General features: G+C 33.5%; 4 protein-coding genes across 5 annotated transcripts; all 4 read left to right on the top strand.

Annotated features, from left to right (window-relative positions):
• Window positions 1-909: 909 nt before the first annotated feature.
• On the top strand, window positions 910-2,658 carry LOC137834342 (uncharacterized). Its single transcript, XM_068642400.2, has one exon. The coding sequence runs from the start codon at window positions 910-912 to the stop codon at window positions 2,656-2,658; it is 1,749 nt and encodes a 582-aa protein (XP_068498501.2).
• A 472-nt stretch (window positions 2,659-3,130) lies between these two features.
• On the top strand, window positions 3,131-4,610 carry LOC150027586 (uncharacterized). The gene is made up of 4 exons (XM_090302488.1): window positions 3,131-3,228; window positions 3,304-3,612; window positions 3,704-3,788; window positions 3,876-4,610. Exons 1-4 carry the CDS (start codon window positions 3,146-3,148, stop codon window positions 4,608-4,610), a joined length of 1,212 nt encoding a protein of 403 aa, XP_090158614.1. The 5' UTR covers window positions 3,131-3,145.
• Window positions 4,611-5,495: 885 nt separating this feature from the next.
• On the top strand, window positions 5,496-6,508 carry LOC150027587 (uncharacterized). Its single transcript, XM_090302936.1, has 3 exons — window positions 5,496-5,765; window positions 5,847-5,951; window positions 6,035-6,508. The coding sequence occupies exons 1-3, from the start codon at window positions 5,568-5,570 to the stop codon at window positions 6,506-6,508; spliced, it is 777 nt and encodes a 258-aa protein (XP_090159062.1). The 5' UTR covers window positions 5,496-5,567.
• Window positions 6,509-15,956: 9,448 nt separating this feature from the next.
• On the top strand, window positions 15,957-18,649 carry PSB29 (photosystem II reaction center PSB29 protein). 2 transcript variants are annotated; one of them, XM_090302835.1, is made up of 6 exons: window positions 15,957-16,066; window positions 16,184-16,351; window positions 16,522-16,789; window positions 17,046-17,262; window positions 17,717-17,832; window positions 18,354-18,649. In XM_090302835.1, exons 2-6 carry the CDS (start codon window positions 16,321-16,323, stop codon window positions 18,442-18,444), a joined length of 723 nt encoding a protein of 240 aa, XP_090158961.1. In that variant the 5' UTR covers window positions 15,957-16,066; window positions 16,184-16,320; the 3' UTR covers window positions 18,445-18,649. The 2 variants fall into 2 exon arrangements, with proteins under 2 accessions (XP_090158961.1, XP_068500129.1); XM_068644028.2 differs by lacking the exon at window positions 15,957-16,066 and having other exon boundaries at window positions 16,073-16,351.
• Window positions 18,650-18,835: the final 186 nt, after the last annotated feature.

The raw sequence follows: 18,835 nt of genomic DNA on the forward strand, positions 1-18,835 counted from the left end.
GGATGATCCTTCAGGCGGGTGGGGTACCTGCAGATGGCACTCCAACGCTCAAGTCTGTGGGGTATCGTATTCGGCTGGCTGGAATACTGTAGATAATGACGTACCTTATTCCTTGGAATGCATGATATTTATATTACCTTGATGGGCCCTCGCTGTTGGGCCGGATTAGGGGGTTGTTTAGCAATTAGGGTTGGATTAGGCCGTTTCCTAACCATGGGTTAACCTTCGTTAATTGGGTCAACCTTTGACTTGAGCACTCGGTGTCGGTCGGCCACATGTGACACATGGTCGACCTCGTACCTTAAGTATGGTCCTGGCACATGGGTTGACCGGGTCAAGGGACAGGTCGGTCATCCCAGTACATGACTAAAATTAAAAAACACTAAAATTGAAAAACAAAAAACAATAAAAAAATAAAAATATATTGAAAATAGAAAAAATATAAGTGGTGCTTAATGTGTGGTATATTTTTATATATTATATGAGCTGGTGTATATTTTTATGTTTCTGTTATTGTGGTTTAGTGAACTTTTGTATGAATTTATTAGCTATAAAACTTGATAATTTTAAAATAATGATAGCAGTGAACTTTTTTTGATGGCTCGCTTCCTCATCTGAGTCAATGTAGGCATAAGTGATAAATTCATAATTTAAAATGTCAATACAATCCAATATCTTGTCATTGGGTAAATTCTCATTACGATTTCTGATGTGTAAAATTCTGTAATTTAATGCATGAAAAATATTTTTTTATTACTAATTATAATACCTAAAGACGATTTAGGTAGAGTTTGTAACACAAAACAAACTCTTACATGTTCGTTTCTAACACGAACTCTTAAATGTTCGTTTATAGCACGATCTTTGAAAAAATTATTGACTTTTTGTCAGTTACTTTATGAACAGAACATGGATCAGTTTCCATCAAATCGTGGATGGATGTATGATAGGTGTTATAGAGGAAGAGGTGCTTTGAAAGAGTCTTTTATATTGGGAGTTGAAGAGTTTATAACCAAAGCTTGCCAACAAGAATGTTATATGAATGATGGGGGAATACGATGTCCATGTACTAAGTGTGATTGTACAAGAATTTTGGAGGAAAGACTTGTGAAGGTTCATCTCTACAAACATGGTTTCAAATATAATTATTGGATTTGGAGTGATCATGGTGAAGACATGGTAGAAGGTGACTTGGATAATAACGATAATTGCATGCCTTTGGGAATAATTGGAGGTGCACACCTTCAGTCACAAGATGACCAAGTTAGGTTGATGGAAGACATGGTGTATGATGCTCTTAGACAACAAGAGTCATTTCGAGTACCAAATGTAGATTACATGGAAGAGCCTCCGAACGAAGAAACTCAAAGATTTTATGACCTTTTGTTGGATGCAAATGCGCCATTATATAAAGGGTCATCTGACTCCAAATTATCAATGTGTGTCCAACTATTAGCTTGCAAATCAAATTGGAATATTCCTAACCAATGCTTAGAGTTTATTTCAAAAATTCTTTTAGATGCAACACCTACCAAAATAGGTTTGCCTAAAAGTTATTATGATGCAAAAAGGCTAGTGTCGAAATTAGGATTACAGGCCAAGAGGATTGATTGTTGTGTGGATGGTTGCATGTTCTTCTATGATAACGAATACGGTAAAAATGATGGAGCGTTGCTTCAATGCAAATTTTGTCACAAGTCAAGGTATCATCACCAGAACACCGAAGCAAGTAACCAAAAACCAGTTCCTGTAAAGGCAATGTTCTATTTGCCAATAATTCTAAGGTTGCAAAGAATGTATGCTTCAACACAGACTGCGGGACAAATGACATGGCACTATGATAACAGAAGCAGTAATGGTGTTTTGCGTCATCCATGTGATGGCGAGGCTTGGAGGAACTTTGATACAATATATCCCGATTTTTCTGTGGAGGCACGCAATGTGCGATTAGGTTTATGCTCTGATGGTTTTAATCCATATGTGCAAGCATCAAATGCACCCTATTCATGTTGGCCAATAATTGTGACCCCGTATAATCTTCCTCCCGAAATTTGCATGTCTAAACCTTATATGTTTTTGAGTTGTCTCATACCAGGCCCATTCAATCCAAAGGCTGGTATTAATGTATTTTTGGAGCCCTTGATAGACGACTTGAAGAAATTGTGGAGTGGTGTCCCAACATACGATATTTCAAGGAAAGAGAACTTCATGATGAGGGCAGTGTTAATGTGGATGATTAATGATTTTCCTGCATACGATGTGTTGTCTGGTTGGGGAACTCATGGTAAATTAGCATGCCCACATTACATGGAGCATTCAAAGGCATTTAGATTACATCATGGGGGAAATTTTTTTTGGTTTGACTCGCATCGTAGATTTTTACCGAATGATCATGCATTTAGGAGGAACAAGAATGCGTTCAAGAATGGGGAAGTTGACATGGATCCTCCACCACCTAAGTTCACACCTACACAAGTTTGGAATAGAGTAAAGGCTTATCCTAAAGTAACTGAAAGTGGTGTGCAAAGAATACATGGTTACGGGGAGTGGCATAACTGGACAAAAAGAAGCATCTTTTGGGATCTTCCATACTGGAAAGACAATATATTAAGACATAATCTTGATGTTATGCATATTGAAAAAAAACTTCTTCGATAACATTTTTAACACTGTCATGAATGTGACTAGGAAGACAAAGGACAATGACAAAGCACGAATGGACTTAAGTTTGTATTGTAGGTGAAGAGACTTGGAACTGAAGTCACATCCTAATGGAAAGATGTTGAAGCCAAAAGCAAATTACACACTTGCAACAGAGGAAATTAAACATGTGTGTCAATGGTTAAAAGATCTTAGGATGCCTGATGGATATTCTTCAAATTTGGTTAGATGTGCTGATGTGAATAAGGGAAGGGTGCTTGGGATGAAAAGCCATGATTGTCATGTATTCATGGAATGCCTACTTCCCATAGCATTTAGTTTGTTACCAACTCATGTTCTAAATCCCATTATTGAGGTAAGTCATTTTTTCAAAGATTTGTGTTCTACAACACTAAATCAGGATGATCTTACTAGGATGGAACAAAACATTCCAATAATTCTTTGTAAGTTGGAAAGGATATTTCCCCCGGCATTTTTTGATTGTATGGAACATCTCCCTGTCCATCTAGCATATGAAGCCAAACTTGGTGGACCTGTCCATTATAGGTGGATGTACCCATTTGAAAGGTAATAATAAGAGTAATTAGTCTTTATTTAATGCGAAATATAACTATCAATCATAACATATTTCTTTGATTATAGATTCATGGGATATGCTAAACGATCAGTGAAGAATAAGGCTAGGGTAGAAGGATCTATTTGTGCATCTTATTTGCATCGTGAGACAACTCACTTTTGTTCACATTATTTTAACAACTTCATGTTAAGACCACAACATTGTAGAAATGAAGTGGACATTGAAAGTGAAAGACTTCCATCAATCTTATCTGTATTTGACCAACCTGGATGTCATTCTGGGAGCAAGATCACTCGTTGGTTAACTGATGAAGAACTGAGCTCAGCTCATGTTCATATTTTTATCAACTGTAATGAAGTTAAACCATACCTCGAGTAAGCCTCATGCAAGATATTAGTTTAAAACACTGTTATTGATTCATTAAGTTATCGCTAACCAAATGCATTGACACTTATATATTCACAGCTCTTTCTTACATTGTAATGAAATTTCTGAATCACATGCCTCGGCTCGTATACATACAAATTTTCCTTTGTGGTTTAGGACACAAGTATGTATCAACAAATTATATAATTTACTTTTTTTTGGACTTCTTTAACCATTTCATAAAAAATAAATGACATTGATATATTTATAGGTTCATAAAGACCCTTTAAATGTGAAGAACCAACACTTAAGAGATTTATCACTTGGTCCTTTAAGGTGTGTAAAAGAGTGGCACACCTTCTTTGTGAACGGGTACAAATTTCACACTCATGCATGGAGCGAGGGAAAGAAAACAATAAATAGTGGGGTCCATGTAAAGGGTCTTACAGAAGGAGGTGAGGATGATTTCTACAGTGTGATTCAACACATATATGAGGTGGAGTACAATTCTTTGACCTCAGATAACAAAGTTGTATTATTTTACTGTAATTGGTTTGATCTATCAACAAGAGGTACACGAGTGGACTCCAAATATGGTATTGTGGATATTCAAATGGATAGAAGATATGTGCCATTTGATCCTTTTATCAATGCACATAATGTTCGACAAGTTTATTATGTACCATATGCAACATCATGCAAAGACAAACGTGGTTGGTGTGTTGCAATCAAAACGAAGCCCAGAGGTCGTATTGATTCTGATGATGTAGAAGTTGAAGTGCCATATCAAGTTGATGAAATGTCACATGTTAATGAAGTGATTGAAGTTGAAAGGGTTTCAGGATTACAAGATTTAGAGGCTGAGCTTGAAGAAGTGGACATAAACAATGTATCATCATTTGAAGATCAGATAGATGAAGAAACAAATGAATGGGAAGAAGACAATGAAGAGGGAGAAAGTGAAGATGAATATGGAGATGACTTTGACATCTCTAGCTCTGAATAGACTTAGGAAGCCAATGTTAACAAAAATATCTATTGTACGAACTAGTATTGTATTGTTGTTGTTAACATACTGTTTATTACTCCAATTAATTTGAGCTTTATGTTTGCTGATGAAATTTTTACATGTTTATTTCAATTTTTTTATTAAACTATATTCAACATATTTTTCTCCATTGATAAACTTATATAACCTTCATTATCATTTCATGCCATATATATATATGTCATCAGGAGGTTCTGATCAACCATCACCGAGTAACAACCAAAAAAAAGGGAAAAGAAATTATGTGATAAAATTGTTATCATGATTTAACAACCAAAATCCATCATCAAGTCAACCCAATACACCTATTCCTTCTTCAGTTCATGGATCTACCCTACCAGTACCAGATGCTACCCAATCCACCCCACCAGTACAAGATGCTATTGCATCAACACCATCTCCACGTGTTGGTTCTAATGCATCAACCCTACCAGATATTACACCATCCCCATATACACATCTTGGAGGGACGCACTCAGCTTCTGCAGCGAATAACTTAGAGGACGAGGTCCTCTCAGCTGGTGATCGACCTCTGATTCAGCCTATTGGGGGAGGGTAAGAATATAACAAAATTCAATTTATATAATTTATTATTATTGTTTTATAATTTTGACTAACTTTGTTTTGGTATTTAGGTTTTATCCATCAAAAATTGCATCAAAGGCCATCACTGCCACCATCAAGCAACAATTTGGTGAGCCATGGCCAACATGGGGGGCAATCCCAAAGGGTGAACGGGATATATTTTTTCAACGTTTTAAGGTACTTGTTTTTTATTCCCTTTAAATATTTTATATTTTACAATTTGGATTGATGATTCTTGTTGTTTTGCAGAGGAAGGTCACATGGAGGGCTGAGGACGAGGAAAAAGTTAAGAAAAATTTCCATACAAAAGCTTCTCACACCCTTTCACAAATGTTTAAAGATGCTCGCCAAGAAGGTAAACGACCAAAATGGATTGGCAATAATGTTTGGAACAGCCTCCAAGAACACTGGAACATGGCTGTGTATCGATCCAAATGTGATACAGCTAAAAAGAATCGTTTGTCTGAAAAAGATGGATGTTTGCACACTAGAGGATCTATTAGTGTTCATGAACACGCTATTCGTTTGGTATGATTTCCATATAATTTTTTTTATATTAATCTATGATTAATTATTATCTTCTTAATTTATGAAATGTTTTCTTTATAGACAGAGGAGCTTGGCCGCTCGGTCCATGTTGATGAAGTGTTTCAACAAACACATATACGGAAGAGCACTGGAGATTTTATTGATGATAGATCAAGGCGGACTCATGTTAGTTTTTTTAAACTTTTTTTTAAACTCTTTTTTTCATATACATTAATTGGTATGATAACAAATATTTTTCATTTTAATAGGAAGATTTTGAAAGTAGATTGTCTCAAGCATTATCTAAGTCACAATCTACCTCAATATCTACTCCATTAGATCCTGCTGAGGAGGAAAAATTGAGAAGCCGTTGTTGGTTAGAAACTGTAGGTCGAAGGTACAAGGGACGAGTATATGGGGTTAGACGTGTTGATCGACCGGACGACTGTGTTGGTCGCTACTTACAAGAAACACAACCATCTTCTAGTAATAAGAAGACTAATTCAGAAGAAATTGTTGAACTTAGGCAGCATATTGAACGCATGGATGCAAGGTTTCAAAACTTTCAAAATTTCATGATGCAATATCTACCACCTGAGGCAGCAGCTGCAACACAACAGTTTTTTCAGCAGCCAAATACCCCGCCACCAACTCAACCGAATCAGCAGTCAAATGAAGTGCAACATCATAGTACTCATGATGAACAACAAAATTCACCCGGTGAAGAATATAATAATTATTAGCTTCTCTAGAACTTTGTTTTAATGAAATACATTTTAGATATTTGAAAATAGTAAGTATTGTATGTATGGATAACTTTGAATGTGATGAATATTTGTCTTCTGAAAACTAGAATGTTGATGGATATATGCAGGTGTAGAATATGGGGTGCTTCCAAATACAAAAAATATAGGCTGCTTCCAAATACAAAAAATGGTACTGTTGTGTACAATGTTACATACGGATAAATCCGTATGTAAGTCTGCCTGTTAATTACATATGGATATATCCGTATGTAATTACATACGGATTTATCCGTATGTAATTACATACGAATTTTACATACGGATTTATCCGTATGTAATTACATACGGATTTTACATACAGATTTATCCGTATATAATGACACACGGATTTTATATACGGATTTTACATACAGATTTATCCGTATGTAATTACATACAGATCCAAAATCCGTATGTAACAGTTACCTATGACAGTTTTATATACGAATTTTTGTTCGTATATAATCTGTATGTAACTGTGTTTTATATACGGATTTTGTGTGTTACATACGAATTTTAGCTGTATGTAATTTGAGTTTTTCTTGTAGTGTATAATTCAGAAACCTATGCAATCCAAAATCTATGTCATAGTACGTAAATCAAAATGATTGAAAAAAATCTACTGGATTATATAATCTGAAAACTAATTAAACAGTACCGAATTATATAATGTGTACCTGCGTTACATGATGTAGAATGATGCTGAACTAAAGACAAATATGCAATGCTTTAAAATAGTTCCTCCAACAATAGTTACAATAAAAGAATCCAGAATTACAATCAAAGAATCGAGAAGTAACCTCTTTGAATGTTTGTGCTGCATAAAGAGGGTCATTAAAGAGTGATTGCAAGAGAGAGTTGAGAGTTGGAATATGTAGTGGGAGTGGCGTTGCTGGTGCTTTAAAGGGGAGGGGTGGACGTCGCTTGTGCTAAAAGAGCGAAAGTGAAAAGATAAAAGTTAGATTTAGTTTTAAATTTTTAATATTATTTATTAAAGGGTATAATGGGAAAATCAAGTTTATTATGGGGTGGCGGAAGAAGGGATGAAGTTACAGGGAGAAGCAGTCTATATATCAAGGTGTATGGGTCCAACTTTATAAGCCCAATTATCCTATATCAAGGAAGAAAAGTCTATATATCTGATTGATTGATGTAAGGCTTGTTGCTTCGTGTACTCAATAAATTCTAAATTATTCTTCTAGTATTAAAAATTCATAATTAAAAAATATATTTTAGAAAAGAAAATTTAAAATAATTTTTTTGCATTTTAATAATAAAACTCACGAATAGAATTGGAAAAATCAAAATTCTATTTCATAAAGAAAAATCTATAATAGGAATAATACATCTTGGAAAAGAGATTTTGAAAAATAAAATCTATAAACATATTACGAAATAGTGATTCTAGAAAACAAAAAAATCCAAAAACATATTCTGGAAAGATCATTTCAGAAAAAAAAGTTCTTGAAAGTCTAATCTAAAAATGTTTTAAAAATTCAAATATAGAAATGTATTATGAAATACTAAATCTGAAATACATTTTGATTTGCACACTCACTCCTATTTAAAACCTAAAGAGAGCATGTTGGTCATTTGCATCAATGATAGGGTGCAAGTTTAAATTTATTGAGTGCAAGAAGACTTGATATGCATTCTTTCTCCACTTCCATAGTTTTCATGTGTATCTTAAAAGACCAAAGAGGTCATTTCCTTGGAGTCACGTCACGTCCCATTTTCATCATTGTTGCCCTTATTGGTATTATATGGAAACAAATATTTTAAATTGTATAATTTATAAGTCATTTTTTTATATATATTTTTAATTTTTGTAATCCATAAGACACTTTTAAATTACATAATCAAGTTATTTTGGCTTTTAGATAGCACAATTCAAAACATTTTTTTAAGAAAAAATATTTTTAAAATTGTATAATTTTAAAAAAAAATCATGCAAAAAAATATTTATGAATTACATAATTCATAAGTAGGCAAATTGAAAATTTTCAATATTTATAAGATGCTGAAGGAAAATATGGAGGTGAAAAAGAAATTCCCCTAATTGATTAATGTTTTTTTTTCTGAACCTCCCAAGTTTTTAAAATGGCCAGTCCTTCTCTTTCTCTCCTCAAATAACAATGAGTTTCCATTATTGCCTTTGTAGGTGGTAACACTTTTGGCTTCCCATGGCTAATAAAGAATGTTAATAGAATCCAAAGTGTTCAAGGTTTTCACTATTGTTTTGAATATCACTATTTTATCTTCTAGATGGGGTCACTATTTAGCAAAAACACATGTACCTATATTGTTGAGAATATCAGATAATTCATTATAAAAATTACAGAGAAAATATGAATATTAAAAATAACAATAATAAAATATTATTTGGTGTTATAGAGTATTTAATTTTAGATAAATAAATATTTTGTCATATATTTTAATTCAATATTTGATTTCGAATTAAGGCACTATACAATTGTGTTATTTAATTAATCAAATTCTTTCAATTAAATTAAAAAAGAAAGTACAATTGAATAAATATTCTCAGAAGATAATTTCTTATGAACGAGATCAGGAAGAACGTAAAAAGTATTGGAAGAAAGATCCGTAGCTAAAGCATGTGGAAGGTCACATTGATAAATTGACCATTAATGCTCCTGGCGGAGCTAAGGCACGGTCACTCTTGGGTCACTTTGCTCCTGATAAACTAGGTGGAGTGGAGGATGATTTTGCTGATATGCCTCCTCTTGAAGATGCCTCAGATCATGAATCCAGGCATAGATTGCCCACTCACACTTCGGATTTCCCAGAAACTGGGACGTAAGGAATTCACCTGCTGTTATGCAAGCCAAGGGCTCCGAGTCTCGTGCTCCTTTTGATGTTCATCATGTGGAGGTCTCGGCTCCTGTGGTGGTATCACCTCAGTTGTGTCCCATCTCTCCTTAGCGGGTTTAATCACCTGCCCATACTACAACTCTAACAAATACTCCAATTGATGGTCATCATGAGGAGGTCTCTACTATTGTGGCTATACCATCCCCGTCGTTGGTCCTGAAAAATTACTTTTCCTCTCTTGATGGTTTAGACACTACAGATGTGGGAGGTGATCCTTATATTGGTACGTCTACTCCCATTGTTGAACCTCAGAAGGCTAAATCTCTTGGGGATGTTAAAGCACTATCGTTGGTCCTGCAAAATCACTTTTCCTCTCTTGATGGTTTGGAAAATACATATTTTCTTTCAAAAATTTTGACTGATCCTAATGAGATGGAGGAGGATGCCAGTGATACTGGGGAGGAAATAGTTTGCACTAAAAGAAAACTAGGAAGACCACCTAAGAGGAATGGTAAATCCAAAAAAACTGCTAAGGCAGTTCTCTCCACAACGTCGCAATGAAGGTCTCTTCATTTTTTCTGGAATGTTAGAGGATTGGGAAACCACAAAACTGTGGAGATGTTGATTAGTTTACTCAAACTACATAAACCTCTTCTGGTTTTTCTTGTTGAACCTATGGTGACGTACACAGATGCTTTTGAAGTCTTTTTCAAATATGTTAATATGCATTTGGTGGCTACGTCTCCTATTGTTAATAAAGCTGCTAAGCTTTGGTGTTTGTCGGTTCCTAATTTGGTCCGAAATTTCTTGGTAAATGAACAATTTATTTCTGTAACTTGTCATTTGCATGATAAATGTTTTAGCTTTGCAGGTGTTTATGGTGCTACCACATACATGACTAGACGATTTTTATGGAGGGATCTTAGTTCCTTCATAGGGCTTTGGTGTATTATGAGAGATTTTAATGTTGTGCTGTTGGCAGATGACTGTAAAGGAGGGGTGGCTCCTAATCAAGTTTCTTGCAATGAATTCCTTGATTGGATTAATACTAATGATCTTTCTTGTATGCCTTTTACTGGAACTTGCTATACTTGGTGTAGTGAAAGGAGAGGGTTCCATAAAATTTATAGAAGATTGGATAGGGCGTTATGTAACGGAGTGTGTTTGGATGAATGAAATTCTTGTACTTATCAGGTTATTGTTAAAAATTGTTTGGATCATTCTCCTATTCTTGTCAGTCTTGCTAGTAATTCTTTGAGGAAGGTTAGCAATTTTCGTTTCTTTTCTATGTGGCTTCAAGATGATTCTTGTATGAAGCTTATTCATGATTCTTGGGCTAATAAGGTTGTTGGTTGTCCTATGTTTATTTTACAACATAAGTTAAAAAGGTTGAAAGTTGAGCTCCGTAACTGGAATAAAATTTCTTTTGGTAATGTTCACAATGCAGTTCTTCTTAAGCAGGGTCTTCTCCTTGGTATTCAACAAACCTTAGAGACTGCTAGTATGTCTGATATTGATGGGCTTCTCTGTCAAGAAAGGATCGCTAAGGAGGAGCTTGATCAGGCTCTTCACTGTCAATATTTGTTTTGGAAAGAAAGGGATAAAATGCTTTGGTTTAAAGATGGGGATAAAAATACTTCTTTTTTCCATGTTGTGGTCAAGAGGAGAAATAATTCTAGTGGGATTCATCGTCTACGAATTGATAATGTGGTTATTGAGGATCCTACACTCATTGAGGAACATATTTTGGACTTTTATAAAACTCTTTATGCTGAGTCTATTTCTCATGTTCAAGATACAAACAATATGAAAAATTTTATTGGTACTTATATTCCTGAGTTGGTTATGTGTTGATTAAGTGTCCTGATTTTTTGGAAATCAAGAATGTTGTTTTTAACCTTAATGGTAATAGTGCTCCTGGTCCTGATGGTTTTGGTGGTGTTTTTTTTATCATTCTTGTTGGGATATTATTGGGATAGATGTTTGCAATGCAGTCCAACAATTTTTTAAACAAAACTGGGTTCACCCTGGAATGACCAGTAATGTGGTATCTCTTATTCCTAAGATTCAGGTGCTAAATCCATTAAAGATTACATGCCAATTGTTGTTGCTAATTTTAAGTTTAAGATTATTTCCAAGATTTTGGCAGATCGAATTTCTCTTGTGGCTTCCAAAATTATTTCTCCTAATCAGTATGGATTTGTGCAAGGCAGACAAATTCAAGATTGTATTGATATTGCTTATGAAGCTATTAACTTGCTTTCTAAAAGGCTTCGCGGAGGTAATGTGGCTTACAATTTGATATTCACAAAGCCTTTGACACTCTGAGTTGGAAGTTTTTACTATTAGTTTTGTCACGCTTTGGTTTTCACCCCTCGTTTGTCGGTTTGATGAATACTATTCTCTGTCAGCTATGCTTTCTATCAGAATAAATGATAGTTTGATGGGTTTTTTTCCTTGTAGTAGAGGTGTTAGACAAGGTGATCCTTTGTCTCTTCTACTTTTTTTTTTGTCTCGTAGAGGAAGTTCTAAGTAGAGGTCTCTCAAAGTTTGTGAATGATAAGAAGATTCTACATATGGCTAGTCCACAAGGTTTTCTCACTCTCTCTCATATTTTATATGCGGATGACATTTTTATTTTCTGTAGGGCGGATAATAAGTCTCGTAGAAATTTGAGTAATTTTCTTAAAACATATGGTGATTTCTCTGGTCAATATGTTAATAATTCTAAGAGTAGTTTTTTCACCATGGATAATTCTACAAGATTTGTCACCAAAATTCAGCGTATTCTTTCTTGTAGTCATGGTTGTTTGCCTTTCACTTATTTAGGAGTGCCTATCTTTGTTGGTGCTCCAAAGGGTCGTTTTCTTCAACCTTTGGCTGATAAAGTCAAATTGAAGCTAACTTCTTGGAAAGGTAAATCTCTTAGCATGATGGGAGGGGTTTAGTTGGTCAATACAGTGATTATGAGTCTTCTAGCTTATAGTTTTAATTTGTATAAATGTCATGTTTCTCTTCTTAAGCAAGTTGAGCAATGGTGTTGAAATTTTATATGGACTGGTGATATTCTGAAAAAAGGTATATCTACTGTTAATTGGGATACGATTTGTTCTCCCCTTGAGAATGGAGGTTTGAAAATTATTAACCTTCACCTGCATATCTTCTTAAGCTTGCTTGGATCTTTGCTTATAACAACAGGCCTTGGTTTTTTCTCTTGAAAGTCAGGGTCCTTAAATCAAAATACGAGTTTCGAATGGTTTATAGATCCTCATCCCTTTAGTCTGGAATTAAGCAATTTTATTCTACTATACTTGATTATACTTCTTGGACTGTTGGTACAGGTTCTTTTATTAATTTCTGTAATGATAAATGGTATGATACTACTTCTTTAGCAAATATTGTAGGATTATCTGATGGTGTTAGTATTCCGAATACAGTCTCTCAATTTTGGACAGGTGGTGATTGGAATATTCCATTGTCTTTACAGTAGATGCCTAATCTTTTTTAGTCATATCATGGTTGGGGCGGAACAGGATATTCCTAAATGGATTCTAGATGAGTCTGGTCGTCTCACTCTTAAATCAGCTAGGACTTTTTTCTTGGATCCAGGAGTTTCATGTGGTTGGGGTAAATTTATTTGGTCTTCATATATTCTACCTTCCAAAACTCTTGTCCTTTGGAAAGTTTTTCATGGGAGGCTTCCTACAGATCAGCATATTCAAAATAAAGGTCTGTATATTTGTTCTATGTGTACACTTTGTGAAAAACACGAGGATTCTATTCAACATTTATTTTTTGAATGTGCTAATGCTTTGCGTATTTGGAGTTGGGTTCGACACATTTTTTCTACTTATCATTTCTCTAATAAGGATGATCTTCTTTCTTTTATTAAGAGTGATGTTAGTTCGTTGGTTAAATTGATTAAGCTAGCTGTGATAACTTTTTCTATTTGGATGATATGGCGTATGAGGAATTATGCTCATTTTCAGGATAAGATTGAGGTTTCTAGGGCTATTTTGGTTATTAAAGATTTAACTTGTCTAGTGGGTAATTCGTCTAAAGCTTCAATGAAGAATGATATGTTCGATTTTAATGTGCTCAAGTTTTTTGGTATTAACACTTGTATTGGTAAAGTTCTACGTCCTCTTCCTGTTAGATGAAAGTTTCCTTCACCAGACTAGGTTAAAATTAACACTGATGGGGCTGCTAGGGGATATCATGGTCTTGCTACTTGTGTAGGTATTTTTCGTAGGAGTATGGGGGAATTTATTGGAGCTTTTTCTATGTTTCTTGAAGTTCAATATGCTCTAGTTGTTGAGTTTTATGGGATTATACGTGCTATGGAGGAAACTCAAAAGATGGGGCTTACTAATGTTTGGCTGGAATGTGATTTTGCTTTGGTTTGTGCTACGTTTACTGCTAGGACAAATGTTCCTTGGATGCTTCGTAATGGATGAAATACTTGTCTTAATTACTGTGGGAAAATTAAGTTTATGGTTACTCATATTTTTCGTGAAGGGAATGTGTGTGCTGATAACTAGGCTAATTTAGGTTTTAATCATAGAGAAACTTTTCATTGGTATAATATGCTTCCATCTTGTCTGCTCTTAGAATTCTTTATGAATATGTATAGTATACATATGTATCGTTTTTGTTAACATATAGGTTTTGGTGTAGTCCCCTGTATTTTTATATTTTCTTTCTTTTTTCTTTTTTTAATAATACTTTTTTCGTGTGATGACAAATGATTATTGTTACTTGAGGTGTCAGCATAGCTGAGATCTTAAGTTGCATAGTGATGAAAACTTTTATTTAAAAAAATCATAACCATTTACTTTAAACTTTGTAAATACATAATTTAAATTTATATTTAAAAAAAAACTTATTGGCAATTATCATCTTATATTTTTCATATTATTATACCAGTTTTCCTAAAAAAATCATTAAATTTATCTAACGAAATTTAATAATTAATATCTTATTCAACTTTCTTAAAATAATTTAAGCCTCCCGTTTCAAACAAGTTTTTTATTTTGGAATTTAACATAAGAAAACCAATTATTAAAGTTAAAATAAATTATATACAAAAATAATTTTTAAATAGGAATGAAATTTATCCTTTTTAAAAGTTTTAATGCGAAATTTGTTCTTTACCATCATGCTAAAAATTTATAATTATAGTTTATATTAAGGATACAAAATGATAGTTCATAATAAGTATAAAAAATGATAGTTTATGATCATTGATGTAATTCTAACTGAACTGGTGGTAGGCCAAATTATCTAAAGACTAAATGACTTTTAGTAAGACTTATTAAAACAACTATTAATATCATGTTTTTTCTTGAAACAATAACACATAAATATGGTAAAAAAAATTATTATTAACTAAAAACAAAATTATAAAATAAAGTTTGATTATAAAAAATAATTAATTAACATATTCTGGAATGAAGACAAGATAATAAATCATTAATAGTTACTAGAAATAACAATGCATTTAATTTAGTAATTATATAATTAATGAACACTTAAGAATCAAAATTAATTTAAGTATCACTCTATATGTGTCATATCGAGAAGAGAAGTTGAAAACTCACATATTACCAAAAGGGAAGGTCAAATAGCGTGTTGCCAAAAGAAAAGTTAAATAACTAAAGAATAATTTGATGATAATAAAATAATGGATGGATAACGAAGACTTAGCTGAATACATTCTCTACATTCTCTCTTATATATTGTATAAGAACACTAAGTAAAACTGATTTCTAATTAATCAATTCATCAAAAAAATTTAAAAAATTAGAATGACATAAATTAATTTTCGAATAGTTTTTTTTCTCATGGATAGCAATTTGTTGTATTACTTAGGAAAATAAAAGCGATGTGTTATTGGGGATTTTTTTATTAAAAAAAATCCAATTTTCAACTGAATATTATATTTATAAGATTTTTCAAATAATATATCCCCTTTAAAGAATTAGTTATGAACAATAAACTCATCGATAATTTCAAATTTTAAATATTTGATTAAATTTATTTCAGAAAAGAAAAATTAATACATCATTTAATTACAAAAGTTCTTATAAAGAGGAAAAATATTTTAAAAAAAATGATCTTATAAAATATGAGATGGAGGGATATACAATGCAACAAAATATGTGATAGGTGAATGTGACTGCTCCAAAATCAATTTGGTTTGGGCCACCAGTTAGAGAGAGCTGTCAAATAAATACCGTAGAAGAAAAGCAACTCTAGCTTCCTCAAACAACCCACTGTAATACCAATAATCATATCAAATACAGAACTCTATAATTTATCTACATTACAAATTCTCAAATATATAGCTATAATTTTCATGAATATATTTAATAATTTATCAGTGATAGTCTAAAGAAATTGTATTCATAAAATATTTCAATTCAAATTAATGGTAAATGTATTTTAGTTTTTTTGTTCTGATACTGGTGTGTCTTTCACACAATAGTTGCAGAAAATTGTAACTCTGTTATTGTTGGACTTTGAAAAAGTTGAACGTGTCATTAGGTGAGTGGCTGGTTGGAAAGTGGACAAAAGAAGGTTTCAGTTTCAGTTTGAGACTTCACAGTGTGGATAAGCTTTTCGATCTGTTATGCCTTGTTTCCATTCCAACACAAACGTGCGTTTGAAAGCAATGCAATGCAGGTCTCCTTTGGATTTTGTCCTTCATCTCTCTCTCTCTCTTTCTTGCTTTCTTCTGTTCGTTCTTTTCCAGTTAGTTTCCATTCATGGCGGCTCTCACTTCTCTCTCTTTCTCTGCAGTCACTCATTGCCCAGAAAGAAAAAAACTGACCCTTTCCTCCACTCGTTTTCTCACCTCCTCTTCAGACTTCTTTGGCCTCCGCACCCATTTCTCCTACCACCATGTTCGCCTTCCAGCGTCCAACTCCACTTCTAACATGGTTTTTCAATGCATGTCTTCTGTCACAGGTTCTTCTCTTTCTTTCGAACTTGCTTTGTGTATATGTGTTATATAGAGAAAAACTCAAGTTATTTCTGTCATCCCATAAATTAAAAATGAAAAGGTATATGAGTATATCCCTCACTCTCTCTTTCTCTCTCTCTTCATACACACATTTTTGTGTTTGCATGATGTGCAGATGCTCCCACTGTTTCGGAGACAAAGCTAAATTTCCTCAAGGCATATAAGCGACCAATCCCTAGTATCTACAACACAGTGCTGCAGGAGCTAATTGTGCAGCAACATTTAATGAAATACAAGAGATCATACCGCTATGACCCTGTATTTGCTCTTGGTTTTGTCACTGTATATGATAAACTCATGGAAGGGTATCCCAGTGATGAGGACCGAGATGCCATCTTCCAAGCCTACATTAAGGCATTGAAGGAAGATCCACAAGAATACAGGTTACAACATTGCGTAGTTCTTGTTTTCTTTATTTGTTTTGTGACTCCTGTTCCAAAATCATTAGCAGAAATGGAAGCACTGATATCAGTGTCATTTCTAATGATTTGCATTGGACTTTCATTTTTAAGTGGATTTTATAAAGATCAATAAACTTGTTGTACATGTTCATTTATGATTCATATGATTGAATAATAGTATCTGCGCAAGGACTACTTTCTCTAATTTTGATGTTATATTAAATGATGATATATGCAGAATAGATGCACGGAAGTTGGAAGAGTGGGCTATGGTTCAAAACTCAAGTTCCCTTCCTGAGTTTTCATCCAAAGAAGGAGAAGTTGAAGGGATTTTAAAGGACATAGCAGAAAGAGCAGCGGGGAAAGATGAATTCAGTTATAGTCGTTTCTTTGCAATCGGACTCTTTCGTCTTCTTGAGTTGGCAAATGCTACGGAACCAACAATTTTGGAGAAGGTTAACCAATTCATTTAAGACTTGTGATTTCAATTTAGATCTGTTTAGATATACTTTTGTTAAGAACTCATGGGAAAAGAAAATAGAAAGGTAAAACGGATTGAATTTTTGTCACAAGCTAAATCAACATATGCACATTATAAAAGTTGAATGAGAAAACTTTCTGCATAAATTCAGTGTGGAAGCTGATTTTAGCTCATGACACAGAAACTGAATTTTTGCATTCGTAGGGAAGTCTGTTCAAACAATTATTTTGCATTTGCAATTTGAAGTTCAGGCTACCAAGCCTAGTTCTCATTTACATGAGTTCTAGAAAATTGTAAATCAAGAAACTGTGTCATATTTGAAGAGATTAACCTTTTGTGTCTTCCAACCAGGTTACAAAAAATTCTATTTTGTGCATCCGTTAATATTTGTAGTTCTTATGAATTCATCTTTGGTGTCAACTTAACAGCTTTGTGCGGCTTTGAACATCAACAAAAGAAGTGTTGATCGGGACTTGGACGTGTATCGTAACCTGCTCTCAAAGTTGGTTCAAGCAAAAGAGCTGCTGAAGGAGTATGTTGACAGGTAAAGACCAAACCTTGTCATTCCATTGTCTCTCTCTGATCTCATGGTTTTCACTTGAGATATATAATTGGTGAATGTAAAAGCTTAAAAAAAAAAACATAAAATCCAGACATTGCCACAAACTTGGATTTGCAATTATATTAATATTATTGACTTTACAGCCTTAAATTAACATATGTATTAACATGTTAACATATAATTTAAATTTGAGATATTTGGCTTGATCTATTTAAGTTTGTAGTTGTAACTCTACTGAGGGTGTTCATTTGATTTAGAGTTTGGTAAAATTGATTTTGAAATGTTGAATGTGATTGAGATTTGTACTATTAATCTAACAAGGACCTAGGAAGATTTCAAAACTTTTTGTAACTAACTGAACTGAGAAGTGATATCAATAGTCTGAAGCTCACATCTTATTTTACTTCAAAGTCTATGTAATAAATGTGACACATTTTTGCACTTATAACTTGCTTGTTTTGCTGAGCAAAGTTTTGATTAGTTGAAATGATATTTTGCCTCAGGGAGAAGAAGAAAAGGGATGAAAGGGCTGAACCACAGAAGGCTAATGAGGCCATCACAAAATGTTTGGGTGAACAACTTCCAGGTCTGTAGTCAAGTTCATCTGAATCAATCTCCCACTCAAGAGACTTGTTATCTTTGACATGTTTTTTCAGTTGATCTTTGAGTTGGATAAGCAAAGTAGAAAGTTGTATCATCTTGGTTTTACAGGGTACACTTCAAAGGATAAAATGTAATAATAAAAATTGATAATCAATGATTGAGATTTTAATAAAATGCATACATGTGTGAAAATAAATTTATTATAGTCTCAATAGTTGATTAATCAAAAATTATTATTCCCTGCTTTATTCTATACAGTGTACAATTTAGAGTAAAACAAATCCTTGATTTTTGCACATTGTACTTATTGTAAACTGTAATATTCGATCACGATGATCCACCTAAATCCTTGTAACCATTCTCTCTACTGGTCTAACTTGGA

Source organism: Phaseolus vulgaris, chromosome 5, assembly GCF_051622355.1.
Source record: "Phaseolus vulgaris cultivar YP4 chromosome 5, ASM5162235v1, whole genome shotgun sequence".
NCBI lineage: Eukaryota > Viridiplantae > Streptophyta > Magnoliopsida > Fabales > Fabaceae > Phaseolus > Phaseolus vulgaris.

Bases quoted from the DNA above. Each gene is read 5' to 3' on its own strand.
- LOC137834342 (XM_068642400.2), top strand. From the start codon at position 910: ATGGATCAGTTTCCATCAAATCGTGGATGGATGTATGATAGGTGTTAT.
- LOC150027586 (XM_090302488.1), top strand. From the start codon at position 3,146: ATGGAACATCTCCCTGTCCATCTAGCATATGAAGCCAAACTTGGTGGA. The intron at 3,229-3,303 runs GTAATAATAAGA...CTTTGATTATAG, and splicing joins TGGATGTACCCATTTGAAAG to ATTCATGGGATATGCTAAAC. The intron at 3,613-3,703 runs GTAAGCCTCATG...ATATATTCACAG, and splicing joins GAAGTTAAACCATACCTCGA to CTCTTTCTTACATTGTAATG.
- LOC150027587 (XM_090302936.1), top strand. From the start codon at position 5,568: ATGTTTAAAGATGCTCGCCAAGAAGGTAAACGACCAAAATGGATTGGC. The intron at 5,766-5,846 runs GTATGATTTCCA...TTTTCTTTATAG, and splicing joins ATGAACACGCTATTCGTTTG to ACAGAGGAGCTTGGCCGCTC. The intron at 5,952-6,034 runs GTTAGTTTTTTT...TCATTTTAATAG, and splicing joins ATAGATCAAGGCGGACTCAT to GAAGATTTTGAAAGTAGATT.
- PSB29 (XM_068644028.2), top strand. From the start codon at position 16,150: ATGGCGGCTCTCACTTCTCTCTCTTTCTCTGCAGTCACTCATTGCCCA. The intron at 16,352-16,521 runs GTTCTTCTCTTT...CATGATGTGCAG, and splicing joins ATGCATGTCTTCTGTCACAG to ATGCTCCCACTGTTTCGGAG. The intron at 17,833-18,353 runs GTAAAGACCAAA...ATTTTGCCTCAG, and splicing joins CTGAAGGAGTATGTTGACAG to GGAGAAGAAGAAAAGGGATG.